This window comes from Macrobrachium nipponense, chromosome 6 (genome assembly GCF_015104395.2).
Source record: "Macrobrachium nipponense isolate FS-2020 chromosome 6, ASM1510439v2, whole genome shotgun sequence".
NCBI classification, from domain to species: Eukaryota; Metazoa; Arthropoda; class Malacostraca; order Decapoda; family Palaemonidae; genus Macrobrachium; species Macrobrachium nipponense.
The window spans coordinates 128,641,315-128,656,314 of record NC_061108.1 but is presented as its reverse complement, the minus strand read 5'-3'; the positions used below and the strand labels follow the sequence as shown (position 1 = coordinate 128,656,314).

At 38.0% G+C, this 15,000-nt stretch overlaps 1 protein-coding gene across 1 annotated transcript in view; it reads right to left on the bottom strand.

The window, feature by feature from the left end:
- Window positions 1-14,312: 14,312 nt before the first annotated feature.
- Window positions 14,313-15,000, bottom strand: part of LOC135216636 (uncharacterized) — a 2,730-nt gene continuing 2,042 nt past the window's right edge. The window contains exon 1 of the mRNA XM_064252019.1: window positions 14,313-15,000. This exon is cut by the window's right edge and continues 2,042 nt beyond it. Coding sequence (XP_064108089.1) covers window positions 14,313-15,000 — 688 coding nt within the window.

Here is a 15,000-nt window from a genome sequence, read left to right as displayed (position 1 = left end):
AATATTGAAAATGAAGGGAAAGAAAACACGCAAACATCATAGTGATGAATGCGCAGGGTTTAGTTACGAGTAACTCAAAAAGAAAAATAGAGTACTTAGAAGAACTAACCCAAAATGAAAAGAAAATATATATAATGAATATAAGTGAAAACTGGTATTCCAAGAGACCTGGGAATGATGATCAAATAAAAGGGTTCCAAACTTATAGATCAGATAGAAAAAATAGGAATCAAGGGGGAACCGCAATATATGGGAAAGACAAAAAACAAGGAAAAATATATGAGAAATATAGTAACTCAGAATGTGAACTAATAGCGGTAGAATTTAAATCTGAAAAATTGATGAACATAGTAATATATAGACCTCCTAATACTAAAGAGTTTGACTTAATAATAGAAAAATTGGATGATATATGTAGAAATCACAAGGACTGGGAATTTACTATTCTCCTATCTGGGACTTTCAAATTTCTTTCGTAGAATGGAAAGAACGAATAGGAGACTGTGGTTGTACTTATACATATAAAAAAGAGAGTAATAGTAGTGCAGAAGATAAGAGGCAATTTGAAAAGCTATTAGATATGCTACTAGAATACAACATTCAACAAATAAATCACCTGCCAACAAGAAAGGAAAAATACTTTAGACCTAGTATTTGTGAACAAGATGAATTATGTTAAAGAAATAATAGTTTATAATGCGAGTATTTCAGATCATAATGTCATAGAATTAACAGTTCATTCCAAAGCAAGTGAAAATAGAGATAAGCAAGAAATGAAAAAGTGGGAAGGATATGGAAAATACAACTTCTACAGTAAAAAATATAAAATGGTCAGAAATTAATGAAGAATTAAACAAAGATTGGGATAACATTTTCGTAAGTGATGACATAAGGGTAAATACGGAGATATTATATAAAATATTGGAGAAAATAGTGGATAAATATATACCGAAGAAGAAAAGTAAACATCATTCATGCATACCAAGAGACAGAAGGATCTTGTTCCAGAAAATCAGAAAGTGGAAAAAAGGTCTTGCAAAAGAAAAAAATGCATGGAAAGTTATAGAACTAAAAAGTAAGATAGAAAATGCAGAACAAAAGATTATACAATCAAAAGAAAATGATAAAAACGGGACTTGGAAGAAAAAACCCTATTAAATATCAAGCAAAACCCCAACTATTATACTCATATGCGAAGAAGATGAATAAAAGAAGAATAGAAATAGGCCCTCTGAGAATTGAAGGAGATTAACGAATGAAAAAAAGGAAATTGCAACATACTGCAGAACGATATAAGAGAGAATTCACCCCTAGAATATATAATGAAGATAATGATATAGAAGTAAGGGACGAAAATAGTGAATATTTAGCTGACATAGAAATTAATGAAGCTGATATTGTGCAGGCAATTAATGAAATTAAAAATGGAGCTGCTGCAGGGCCGGATGGAGTCCCTGCTATTTTGTTAAAGAAAGTAGTTCATTCTATCGCAAAGCCACTTGCAATATTATTAAGACAAAGTGTAGATACAGGCAAGATTTGCATGATGAGCACAAATTAGCATATATCACCCTCTACTTTCAAAAGTGGATCAAGACTAGAGGCAAGTAATTATAGGCCTGTGAGTCTAACATCACATATTATGAAAGTGTATGAAAGGGTAATGAAGAAAAATATTATGAAACATTTTAATAAAAAATAATTTGATATAGGAGGCAACACGGTTTCGTACCCGGAAAAAGTACACAAACCCAACTGTTAGTCCGACCGTGAGAACATATTCAAAAATATGAAAAGCGGAAATGAAACAGATGTGGTTTATCTAGACTTTGCAAAAGCTTTTGACAAAGTAGACCATAATATATTAGCAAAGAAAATTAGAAAACACAATATCGTAGATAAAGTAGGAAGATGGTTAAAAGAATTTTTACACAACAGAAAACAGATAGTTATTGCAAACGATGAGAAATCGGATGAAACCAAGGTAATATCCGGTGTGCCAACAAGGTTACGGTGCTAGCTGCAATATTGTTTGTTATTATGATTGAAGACATAGACAGTAATGTTAAGGATTCGGTAGTGAGTAGTTTCGCTGATGACACAAGAATAAGTAGAGAAATTACTTGTGATGAAGATAGGAACGCTCTACAAAGAGACCTTAACAAAGTATATGATTGGGCAGAGGTAAATAGGATGGTATTTAACTCTGATAAATTTGAATCAATAAATTATGGAGACAGAGAAGGAAAGCTATATGCATATAGGGGACCTAATAATGAGACAATCACAAATAAGGAAGCAGTTAAAGACCTTGGTGTGATGATGAATAGGAACATGTTATGCAATGATCAAATAGCCATTCTGTTGGCAAAATGTAAAGCAAAAATGGAATGTTGTTACGGCACTTCAAAACAAGAAAAAGCTGAACACATGACTTATGCTTTATAAAACATATGTTCGTAGTCCACTTGAATATTGCAATATGATATGGTACCCACACTATCAAAAGGATATTGCCACAAATAGAGAGTGTACAAAGGTCCTTACAGCTAGAATAGAAGAAGTTAAGGACCTAGACTACTGGGAAAGACTACAATCCTTAAAATTATATAGTCTAGAAATGGAAAGAAGAACGCTACATGATAATTCAGGCATGGAAACAGATAGAAGGAATAACAGAAAATATCATGGAACTAAAAATATCAGAAAGAGCAAGCAGAGGTAGATTAATAGTGCCCAAAACTATACCAGGAAAAATAAGGAAAGCACACAGAACATTAATCCACTACGCACCAGCATCGATAATGCAGCGTCTAATCAATGCGTTGCCAGCTCATCTGAGGAATATATCAGGAGTGAGCGTAGATGTGTTTAAGAATAAGCTCGACAAATATCTAAACTGCATCCCAGACCATCCAAGATTGGAAGATGCAAAATATACCGGAAGATGTACTAGCAACTCTCTGGTAGACATTAGAGGCGCCTCACACTGAGGGACCTGGGGCAACCCGAACGAACTGTGAGTGAGTGAGTGAGTATCTCTCTCTCTCTGTTCACCAAGGGACATAGCATACTAGAAGAAACAATTCTTCCTTCTGCAAAGCCCATCTTCTAGATTATTCCTTCAAAATAGCGGGTTAACTGAAAGAATAGTTCTAGATATTGGGCCCTTGTCCCCATGACAAATATCTTGTACAAGACGTTCACCAAGGGACATAGCATACTAGAAGAAACTATTCTCCCTTCTGCAAAGCATATCTTCTAGGTCATTCCTTCAGAATGGGGCGCTATCTGAAAGAATAGATCTAGATATTGGACCCTTGTCCGCATGACAAATATCTTGTACAAGACGTTCACCAAGGGACATAACATACAAGAAGAAACTATTCTTCCTTCTGCAAAGCCCATCTTCTAGATTATTCCTTCAGAATGGTGGATAGCTGAAAGAATAGTTCTAGATATTGGACCCTTGTCCACATGACAAATATCTTGTACAAGATGTTCACTAAGGGACATAGCATAATAGAAGGACCTATTCTTCCTTCTGCAAAGCTCATCTTCTAGATTATTCCTTCAAAATGGGGGGATATCTGAAAGAATAGATCTAGATATTGGACCCTTGTCCACATGACAAATATCTTGTACAAGATGTTCACCAAGGGACAGAGCATACTAGAAGAAACTATTCTTCCTTCTGCTAAGCCCATCTTCTAGATTATTCCTTCAGAATGGGGGGGATATCTGAAAGAATAGATCTAGATATTGGACCCTTGTCCGCATGACAAATATCTTGTACAAGATGTTCACAAAGGGACATAGCATACTAGAAGAAACAATTCTTCCTTCTGCAAAGCCCATCTTCTAGATTATTCCTTCAGAATGGTGGATATCTGAAAGAATAGTCTAGATATTGGACCCTTGTCCACATGACAAATATCTTGTACAAGATGTTCACCAAGGGACATAGCATACTAGAAGAAACTATTCTTCCTTCTGCAAAGCCCATCTTCTAGATTATTCCCTCAGAATGGCGGATATCTGAAAGAATAGTCTAGATATTGGACCCTTGTCCACATGACAAATATCTTGTACAAGATGTTCACCAAGAGACATAGCATAATAGAAGGACCTATTCTTCCTTCTGCAAAGCCCATCTTCTAGATTATTCCTTCAGAATGGGGGGGATATCTGAAAGAATAGATCTAGATATTGGACCCTTGTCCGCATGACAAATATCTTGTACAAGATGTTCACCAAGGGACATAGCATACTAGAAGAAACTATTCTTCCTTCTGCAAAGCCCATCTTCTAGATTATTCCCTCAGAATGGCGGATATCTGAAAGAATAGTCTAGATATTGGACCCTTGTCCGCATGACAAATATCTTGTACAAGATGTTCACCAAGGGACATAGCATACTAGAAGAAACTATTCTTCCTTCGGCAAAGCCCATCTTCTAGATTATTCCTTCAGAATGGCGGGTTAACTGATAGAATATATCTAGATATTGGACCCTTGTTTGCATGACAAATATCTTGTACAAGATGTTCACCAAGGGACTTAGCATAATAGAAGGACCTATTCTTCCTTCTGCAAAGCCCATCTTCTAGATTATTCCTTCAGAATGGTGGGATATCTGAAAGAATACATCTAGATATTGGACCCTTGTCCGCATGACAAATATCTTGTACAAGATGTTCACCAAGGGACATAGCATACTTTAAGAAACTATTCTTCCTTCGGCAAAGCCCATCTTCTAGATTATTCCCTCAGAATGGCGGATATCTGAAAGAATAGTCTAGATATTGGACCCTTGTCCGCATGACAAATACCTTGTACAAGATGTTCACCAAGGGACATAGCATACTAGAAGTAACTATTCTTCCTTCTGCAAAGCCCATCTTCTAGATTATTCCCTCAGAATGGCGGATATCTGAAAGAATAGTCTAGATATTGGACCCTTGTCCGCATGACAAATATCTTGTACAAGATGTTCACCAAGGGACATAGCATACTTTAAGAAACTATTCTTCCTTCGGCAAAGCCCATCTTCTAGATTATTCCCTCAGAATGGCGGATATCTGAAAGAATACATCTAGATATTGGACCCTTGTCCGCATGACAAATATCTTGTACAAGATGTTCACCAAGGGATATAGCATACTAGAAGAAACTATTCTTCCTTCTGCAAAGCATATCTTCTAGGTCATTCCTTCAGAATGGGGCGCTATCTGAAAGAATAGATCTAGATATTGGACCCTTGTCCGCATGACAAATATCTTGTACAAGACGTTCACCAAGGGACATAACATACAAGAAGAAACTATTCTTCCTTCTGCAAAGCCCATCTTCTAGATTATTCCTTCAGAATGGCGGGTTAACTGATAGAATAGATCTAGATATTGGACCCTTGTTTGCATGACAAATATCTTGTACAAGATGTTCACCAAGGGACATAGCATAATAGAAGAACCTATTCTTTCTTCTGAAAAGCCCATCTTCTAGATTATTCCCTCAGAATGGCGGATATCTGAAAGAATAGTCTAGATATTGGACCCTTGTCCACATGACAAATATCTTGTACAAGATGTTCACCAAGGGACATAGCATAATAGAAGAACCTATTCTTCCTTCTGCAAAGCCCATTTTCTAGATTATTCCTTCAGAATGGGGTGATATCTGAAAGAATAGATCTAGATATTGGACCCATGTCCGCATGACAAATATCTTGTATAAGATGTTTACCAAGGGACATAGCATAATAGAAGAAAAAATTCTTCCTTCTGCAAAGCCCATCTTCTAGATTATTCCTTCAAGAAGTAGGTGGCTATTTGTAAAAAGAATACATCTAGATATTGGACCCTAGTCCGCATGACAAATATCTTGTACAAGAAGTTCACCAAGGGACATAGCATACTAGAAGAAACTATTCTTCCTTCTGCAAAGCCCATCTTCTAGATTATTCCTTCAGGATGGTGGGATATCTGAAAGAATACATCTAGATATTGGACCCAAGTCCGCATGACAAATATCTTGTATAAGATGTTTACCAAGGGACATAGCATAATAGAAAAAAAAATTCTTCCTCCTGCAAAGCCCATCTTCTAGATTATTCCTTCAGGATGGTGGGATATCTGAAAGAATAGATCTAGATATTGGACCCTTGTCCGCATGAAAAATGTCATATACAAGATGTTCACCAAGGGTCATAGCATACTAGAAGAACCTATTCTTATTTTGCAAAGTCCATCTTCTAAATTATTCCTTCAGAATGGGGGGCTATCTAAAAGAATAGATCTAGATATTGGACCCTTGTCCGTATGACAAATATCTTATACAAGATGTACACCAAGGGACATAGCATAATAAATGAAAGTATTCTTCCTTCTGCAAAGCCCATCTTCTAAATTATTCTTTCAGAATGGCGGGTTATCTGAAAGCATAAATCTACATATTGGACCCTCGTCTAGATGACAAATGTCTTGTACAAGATGTTCACCAAGGGACTTAGCATACTAGAAGAAACTATTCTTTCTTCTGCAAAGCCCATCTTCTAGGTTATTCCTTCAGGATGGTGGGATATCTGAAAGAATACATCTAGATATTGGACCCAAGTCCGCATGACAAATATCTTGTATAAGATGTTTACCAAGGGACATAGCATACTAGAAGAAACTATTCTTCCTTCTGCAAAGCCCATCTTCTAGATTATTCCTTCAGGATGGTGGGATATCTGAAAGAATACATCTAGATATTGGACCCAAGTCCGCATGACAAATATCTTGTATAAGATGTTTACCAAGGGACATAGCATACTAGAAGAAATCTTCTTCTATTATTCTTCTTAGATGTATTCTTCTAAGAATCCTCGCTTCACCGAATGGTGTATCTTGAGAGATAGCATACTAGAAGAACTGGGACTTGCGCATGACCATATCTGTACAGATGTCACCAGACCCCCAGGGCTGAGCATAACTAGAAGATACTATTCCTTCATCTGACCCATCTTTCTAGAATATTCTTCAGATAGGGTTAGTATCTGAAAGAAAGATCTGGATATTGGACCCTTGTCCGCATGACAAATATCTTGTACAAGATGTTCACCAAGGGACATAGCATACTAGAAGAAACTATTCTTCCTTCTGCAAAGCCCATCTTCTAGATTATTCCTTCAGAATGGGGTAGTATCTGAGAGAATAGATCTAGATATTGGACCCTTGTCCGCATGACAAATGTCTTGTACAAGATGTTCACCAAGGGACATAGCGTACTAGAAGAAACTATTCTTCCTTCTGAAAAACCCATCTTCTAGATTATTCCTTCAGAATAGGGTAGTATCTGAAAGAAAAGATCTGGATATTGGACCCTTGTCGGCATGACAAATATCTTGTACAAGATGTTCACCAAGGGACTTAGCATAATAGAAGAACCTATTCTTCCTTCTGCAAAGCCCATCTTCTAGATTATTCCTTCAGAATGGGGGGATATCTGAAAGAATACATCTAGATATTGGACCCAAGTCCGCATGACACATATCTTGTATAAGATGTTTACCAAGGGACATAGCATAATAGAAGAAAACATACTTCCTTCTGCAAAGCCCATCTTCTAGATTATTCCTTCAGAATAGGGGTGCTATTTGAAAGAATACATCTAGATATTGGACCCTAGTCCCCATGACAAATATCTTTTACAAGATGTTCACCAAGGGACATAGCATACTAGAAGAAACTATTCTTCCTTCTGCATAGCCCATCTTCTAGATTATTCCTTCAGAATGGGGTAGTATCTGAGAGAATAGATCTAGATATTGGACCCTTGTCCGCATGACAAATATCTTGTACAAGATGTTCACCAAGGGACATAGCATACTAGAAGAAACTATTCTTCCTTCTGCATAGCCCATCTTCTAGATTATTCCTTCAGAATGGGGGGATATCTGAAAGAATAGATCTAGATATTGGACCCATGTCCGCATGACAAATATCTTGTATAAGATGTTTACCAAGGGACATAGCATAATAGAAGAAAAGATTCTTCCTCCTGCAAAGCCCATCTTCTAGATTGTTCCTTCAGAATGGAGGGTTATCTAAAAGAATAGATCTAGATATGGGACCCTTGTCCGCATGAAAAATGTCATATACAAGATGTTCACCAAGGGTCATAGCATACTAGAAGAACCTATACTTATTTTGCAAAGTCCATCTTCTAGATTATTCCTTCAGAATTGGGGGCTATCTAAAAGAATAGATCTAGATATTGGACCCTTGTCCGTATGACAAATATCTTATACAAGATGTACACCAAGGGACATAGCATAATAAATGAAAGTATTCTTCCTTCTGCAAAGCCCATCTTCTAAATTATTCTTTCAGAATGGCGAGTTATCTGAAAGCATAAATCTACATATTGGACCCTCGTCTAGATGACAAATGTCTTGTACAAGATGTTCACCAAGGGACTTAGCATACTAGAAGAAACTATTCTTTCTTCTGCAAACCCCATCTTCTAGGTTATTCCTTCAGAATGGGGGGTATCTGAAAAAATACATCTAGATATTAGACCCTTGTCCACATGACAAATATCTTGTACAAGATGTTCACCAAGGGACATATCATACTAGAAGGAACTATTCTTCCTTCTGAAAAACCCATCTTCTAGATTATTCCTTCAGAATGGGGTAGTATCTGAGAGAATAGATCTAGATATTGGACCCTTGTCGGCATGACAAATATCTTGTACAAGATGTTCACCAAGGGACATAGCATACTAAAAGAACCTATTCTTCCTTCTGCAAAACCCATCTTCAAGATTATTCCTTCAAGAATGGGGTTTATCTGAAAGAATACATCTAGATATTAGACACTTGTCAGTATGACAAATATCTTTTACAAGATGTTCACCAAGGGACATAGCACACTAGAAGAAACTATTCTTCCTTCTGCAAAGCTCATCTTCTAGATTATTCCTTCAAAATGGGGGGATATCTGAAAGAATAGATCTAGATATTGGACCCTTGTCCGCATGACAAATATCTTGTACAAGATGTTCACCAAGGGACATAGCATAATAGAAGACCCTATTCTTTCTTCTGAAAAACCCGCCCATCTTCTAGATTATCCTTCGGATGGTGGATATATCTGAAAGAATAGATCTGATATTGGACCCTTCCTTTGTCCGCAGACAAATATCTTGTACAAGATGTCCCAAGGGCATAGCATACTAGAAGAAACTATTCTTCCTTCTGCATAGCCCATCTTCTAGATTATTCCGGTCAGAATGGGGGGATACTGAAGAATATATCTAGATATTGGACCCTTGTCCGCATGACAAATATCCGTGTACAAGATGTTGCAGGGGACATAGCATACTAGAAGAAACTATTCTTCCTTCTGCATAGCCCATCTTCTAGATTATTCCTTCAAATTGGGGTGCTATCTGAAAGAATACATCTAGATATTGGACCCTTGTCCGCATGACAGATATCTAGTACAAGATGTTCACCAAGGGACATAGCATACTAGAAGAAACTATTCTTCCTTCTGCATAGCCCATCTTCTAGATTATTCCTTCAGAATGGGGGGATATCTGAAAGAATAGATCTAGATATTGGACCCATCTCCGCATGACAAATATCTTGTATAAGATGTTTACCAAGGGACATAGCATAATAGAAGAAAAAATTCTTCCTTCTGCAAAGCCCATCTTCTAGATTATTCCTTCAGAATGGGGGTGCTATTTGAAAGAATACATCTAGATATTGGACCCTAGTCCGCATGACAAATATCTTGTACAAGATGTTCACCAGGGGACATAGCATAATAGAAGAAAAAATTCTTCCTCCTGCAAAGCCCATCTTCTAGATTATTCCTTCAGAATTGGGGGCTATCTAAAAGAATAGATCTAGATATTGGACCCTTGTCCGTATGACAAATATCATATACAAGATGTACACCAAGGGACATAACATAATAAATGAAAGTATTCTTCCTTCTGCAAAGCCTATCTTCTAGATTATTCTTTCAGAATGGCGGGTTATCTGAAAGCATAGATCTACATATTGGACCCTCGTCTAGATGACAAATGTCTTGTACAAGATGTTCACCAAGGGACTTAGCATACTAGAAGAAACTATTCTTTCTTCTGCAAACCCCATCTTCTAGGTTATTCCTTCAGAATGGGGGGTATCTGAAAAAATACATCTAGATATTAGACCCTTGTCCGTATGACAAATATCTTTTATAAGATGTTCACCAAGGGACATAGCATACTAGAAGAAACCTTTCTTCCTTCTGCAAAGGCCATCTTCTAGATTATTTCTCCAGAATGGCGGGTTATCTGAAAGAATATCTCTAGATATTAGACCCTTCTCAGCATGACAAATATCTTGTACAAGATGTTTACCAAGGGACATAGCATACCAGAAGAGATTATTCCCTTAGAATGGGTGTTTATCTGAAAGAATAGATCTAGATATTGGACCCTTGTCCGCATGACATATATCTTGTACAAGATGTTCACCAAGGGACAGCGCATACTAGAAGAACCTATTCTTCCTTCTGCAAAGCCCATCATCTACATTATTCCTTCAGAATGGCGGGTTCTCTGAAAGAATAGATTTAGATATTGGACTCTTGTCTGCATAACAAATATCTTGTACAAGATGTTCAACAAGGGACATAGCATACTAGAAGAACCTATTCTTTCTTCTGCAAAGCCCATCTTCTAGATTATTCCTTCATAATGGGGGATAACTGAGAGAATAGATATTGATATTGGAACCTTGTCTGCATGCCAAATATCTTGTACAAGATGTTCCTCAAGGGACATAGCATAATAGAAGAATATATCTAGATATTAGACCCATGTCCGCATTAAAAATATCTTGTTCAAGATGTTCACCAAGGGACATAGCATACTAGAAGAACCTATTCTTTGTTCTTGGCCAAAGGCCCCTCTTCGAGATTTTCCTCCAGAATGGGGGGATATCTGAAAGAATAGATCTAGATATTGGACCTTCGCATGACAAATATTGTTGTAAGTGTTCCCAGGGACTAGCTACTAGAAAGAAACATTCTTCCTTCTGCGAGGGCCCTCTTCTAGATATTCCTTTCAGAATGGGGGGATACTGAAAGAATATCTAGATATTGGACCCTTGTCCCGCATGACAAATACCTTATAGAAAGGTTGGTTCACCAAGGGGGACATAGCATACTAGAAGAAAACTATTTTCCTTCCTTCTGCGCCCATCTTGGTTATCCTTAAAATTGGGGTTGGGGGTGCTATCTGGGAAAGAATTAAATCTAAGATATTGGCCCCTTGTTCCGTATGGAAAATATCTTGTACAAAATGTTCACCAAGGGACATAGCATACTAGAAGAAACTATTCTTCCTTCTGCAAAGCCCATCTTCTAGATTATTCCTTCAGAATGGGGGGATATCTGAAAGAATACATCTAGATATTGGACCCTTGTCTGCATGACAAATATCTTGTACAAGATGTTCACCAACGGACATAGCATACCAGGAGAAACTATTCTTCCTTATTTTCTGCGCCCATCCCATTTCTAGATTATTCCTTCAAAATTGGGGTGCTATCTGAAAAGAATACATCTAGATATTGGACCCTAGTCCGCATGACAAATATCTTGTACAAGATGTTCACCAAGGGACCATAGCAATACTAGAAGAAACTATTCTTCCTTCTGCAAAGCCCGCATCTTCTAGATTATTCCTTCAGAATGGGGGGATATCTGAAAGAATACATCTAGATATTGGACCCTTGTCTGCATGACAAATATCTTGTACAAGATGTTCACCAAGGGACATAGCATACTAGAAGAAACTATTCTTCCTTCTGCATAGCCCATCTCTAGATATTCCTTCAAATTGGGGTGCTATCTTGGAAAGAATACATCTAGATATTGGACCGTCCGCATGACAGATATCTAGTACAAGATGGTTCCCAACCAAGGGACATAGCATACTAGAAGAAATATTTCTTCCTTATGCATAGCCAAAATCTTCTTAGATTTATTCCTTCCAGAATTGGGGGATATCTGAAAGAATACATCTAGATATTGGACCCTTGTCCGCATTGCAAATATCTGATTACAATTTGATGTTCACCAAGGGGACATTAGCATACTAGAAGACTTATCTTCCTTCTGCAAAGCCCATCTTCTAATTATTCCTCAGAATGAGGGGGGGATATCTGAAAGAAAATATAACATCCTAGATATTGGACCCTTGTTCCTGCATGACAAAGAATCTGCTTGTAAAATGCAAGATGTTTCACCAAGGGAAACTGAGCAATACTAGCAAGAAACTATTCTTCCCTTCTGCAAATGAGCCCAATCTTCTAGAATTATTTCCTTCAAATTGGTGTGGGGGGCTATCGGGATAAAAATACATCTAGAAATTTGGAACCCTTGTCCGCATGACAAATATCTGTCAAGCTTGTTCACCAAGGGAACAGTTAGGCAACCCTTAGAAGAAACTATTCCTTCCTTACTGCAAAAGCCCATCTCTAGATTTATTCCTTCAAAAGACAATGGGGGAATCTGGAAAGAATACCAATCTAGATTTATTGGGGGGGGGGGACCCCTTGTCCGCAGACCAAAGGGAATATCTTGTACAGAATTGTTCACCAAGGACAATAGCATAACTAGAAGAAACAATTCTTCCTTCTGCATAGCCCATCTTCTAATTGATATTCCTTCAAATTGGGGTTGCTATCTGAAAGAAATACCATCTAGAATATTGGACCCCTTGTCCGCATGAACAAATATACTTGCACAAGATGGTTCACCAAGGGACATAGCAATACTAGAAGAAACTGTTTCTTCCTTCTGAAAATAGCCCGCATCTTCTTAGATTATTCCCTTCAGAATGGGGGTGGATATCTGAAAGAATACATCTAGATATTTGGGACCCTTGTTCAGCATGGACATATATCTTGTACAAGGTGTTCACCAAGGGACATAGCATACTAGAAGAAACTATTCTTCCTTCTGCGAAGCCCATCTTCTAGATTATTCCTTCAGAATGGGGGGGATATCTGAAAGAATAGATCTAGATATTGGACCCTTGTCCGCATGACAAATATCTTGTACAAGATGTTCACCAAGGGACATAGCATACTAGAAGAAACTATTCTTCCTTCTGCATAGCCCATCTTCTAGATTATTCCTTCAAATTGGGGTGCTATCTGAAAGAATACATCTAGATATTGGACCCTTGTCCGCATGACAAATATCTTGTATAAGATGTTCACCAAGGGACATAGCATACTAGAAGAAACTATTCTTCCTTCTGCAAAGCCCATCTTCTAGATTATTCCTTCAGAATGGGGGGATATCTGAAAGAATAGATCTAGATATTGGACCCTTGTCCGCATGACAAATATCTTGTACAAGATGTTCACCAAGGGACATAGCATACTAGAAGAAACTATTCTTCCTTCTGCATAGCCCATCTTCTAGATTATTCCTTCAAATTGGGGTGCTATCTGAAAGAATACATCTAGATATTGGACCCTTGTCCGCATGACAAATATCTTGTACAAGATGTTCACCAAGGGACATAGCATACTAGAAGAAACTATTCTTCCTTCTGCATAGCCCATCTTCTAGATTATTCCTTCAAATTGGGATGCTATCTGAAAGAATACATCTAGATATTGTACCCTTGTCCGCATGACAAATATCTTGTACAAGATGTTCACCAAGGGACATAGCATACTAGAAGAAACTATTCTTCCTTCTGCAAAGCCCATCTTCTAGATTATTCCTTCAGAATGGGGGGATATCTGAAAGAATACATCTAGATATTGGACCCTTGTCCGCATGACAAATATCTTGTACAAGATGTTCACCAAGGGACATAGCATACTAGAAGAAACTATTCTTCATTCTTCCACAGCTGTTGGCTCTTATTCTAAGAGCATGTCCTCCAGCTGTTGGCTCTCATCCTGAAAGCTGGTCCTCCTTCCTCCGAACAGCTGTTTGCTCTCATCTTGAGAGCTTTTCCTCCAGCCTCCAAACAGCTGTTGGCTTTCATCCTGAGAGCTCGTCCTCCAGCCTCCAAACATCTATTTGCTCTTATCCTGAGAGCTCGTCTCCAGCCTCCGAACAGCTGTAGGCTCTCATACTCAGAGCTTATCCTCCAGCCTCCGAGCATCTTTTATTGTTCTCTCCAGAACGTTCTTCTTTCTATTCGCGTTCCACTTTGTATAACGATTCCACTTCCTTCTATCTGACGAACCATTTTCAGAATTCTCCTCTGTATCTGCATTCAGTTCTTCCCCATTTTTATTCGTTTTCTAGCATGGGTATCCTTTCGAAGATTTTACTAAACTCACTTATCATATCGTCCATAAGATCGTTTAGGACCAAAGTATTTGGGCACTTCGTTTCTGCGGAATATTTTTCGTTTGTGTATTTTTCTGGTCGAGATTCCCTCTCCTCGAGTTTGTCTTCTGGAAATTTCCTTAATTCCTCACTCATATCCTGCATGCTGTTTGTCCCCGGTCTCTTTGTCTGAGTGCCGACTGATCTGTTGTTTATATTCCTCAACTTTTCCTGAAGTCTTGAATCCTCTTTCTGTTCTTCTTCCCTGTCTTTTAGGCCTTGTCTTCTTTTAACATCTCTTTCGAATTCTTCCCTCTCCTTGGTGAAGGCAGCAATGTCCATCTCGAGCTTCTTTTGCGCCATGATGAGGGCTTCTTTCTCCTCTCTCAGTTCTTCTTTCATTTTAAAGACTTGGGTACAAAAGAGCCTCAATTCACTTTGAAGAGCTTCCCTCTCTAATTTCAAGTCCTCTGCATCCTTATCGAACCTCGCTTGAGTCTTGGTGAGGTTCTCTTTTTCCCTTCTTAGTTCTTCTCTCATGTCAACTAATTCCACACAGAATGCCTCCCTCTCTCTCTGGAGGACATCCCTATCCAAATCCAAGGCCCCCCTTTGAATGAGTTCTATTTCAAAGGCGACCTTCTCTTCA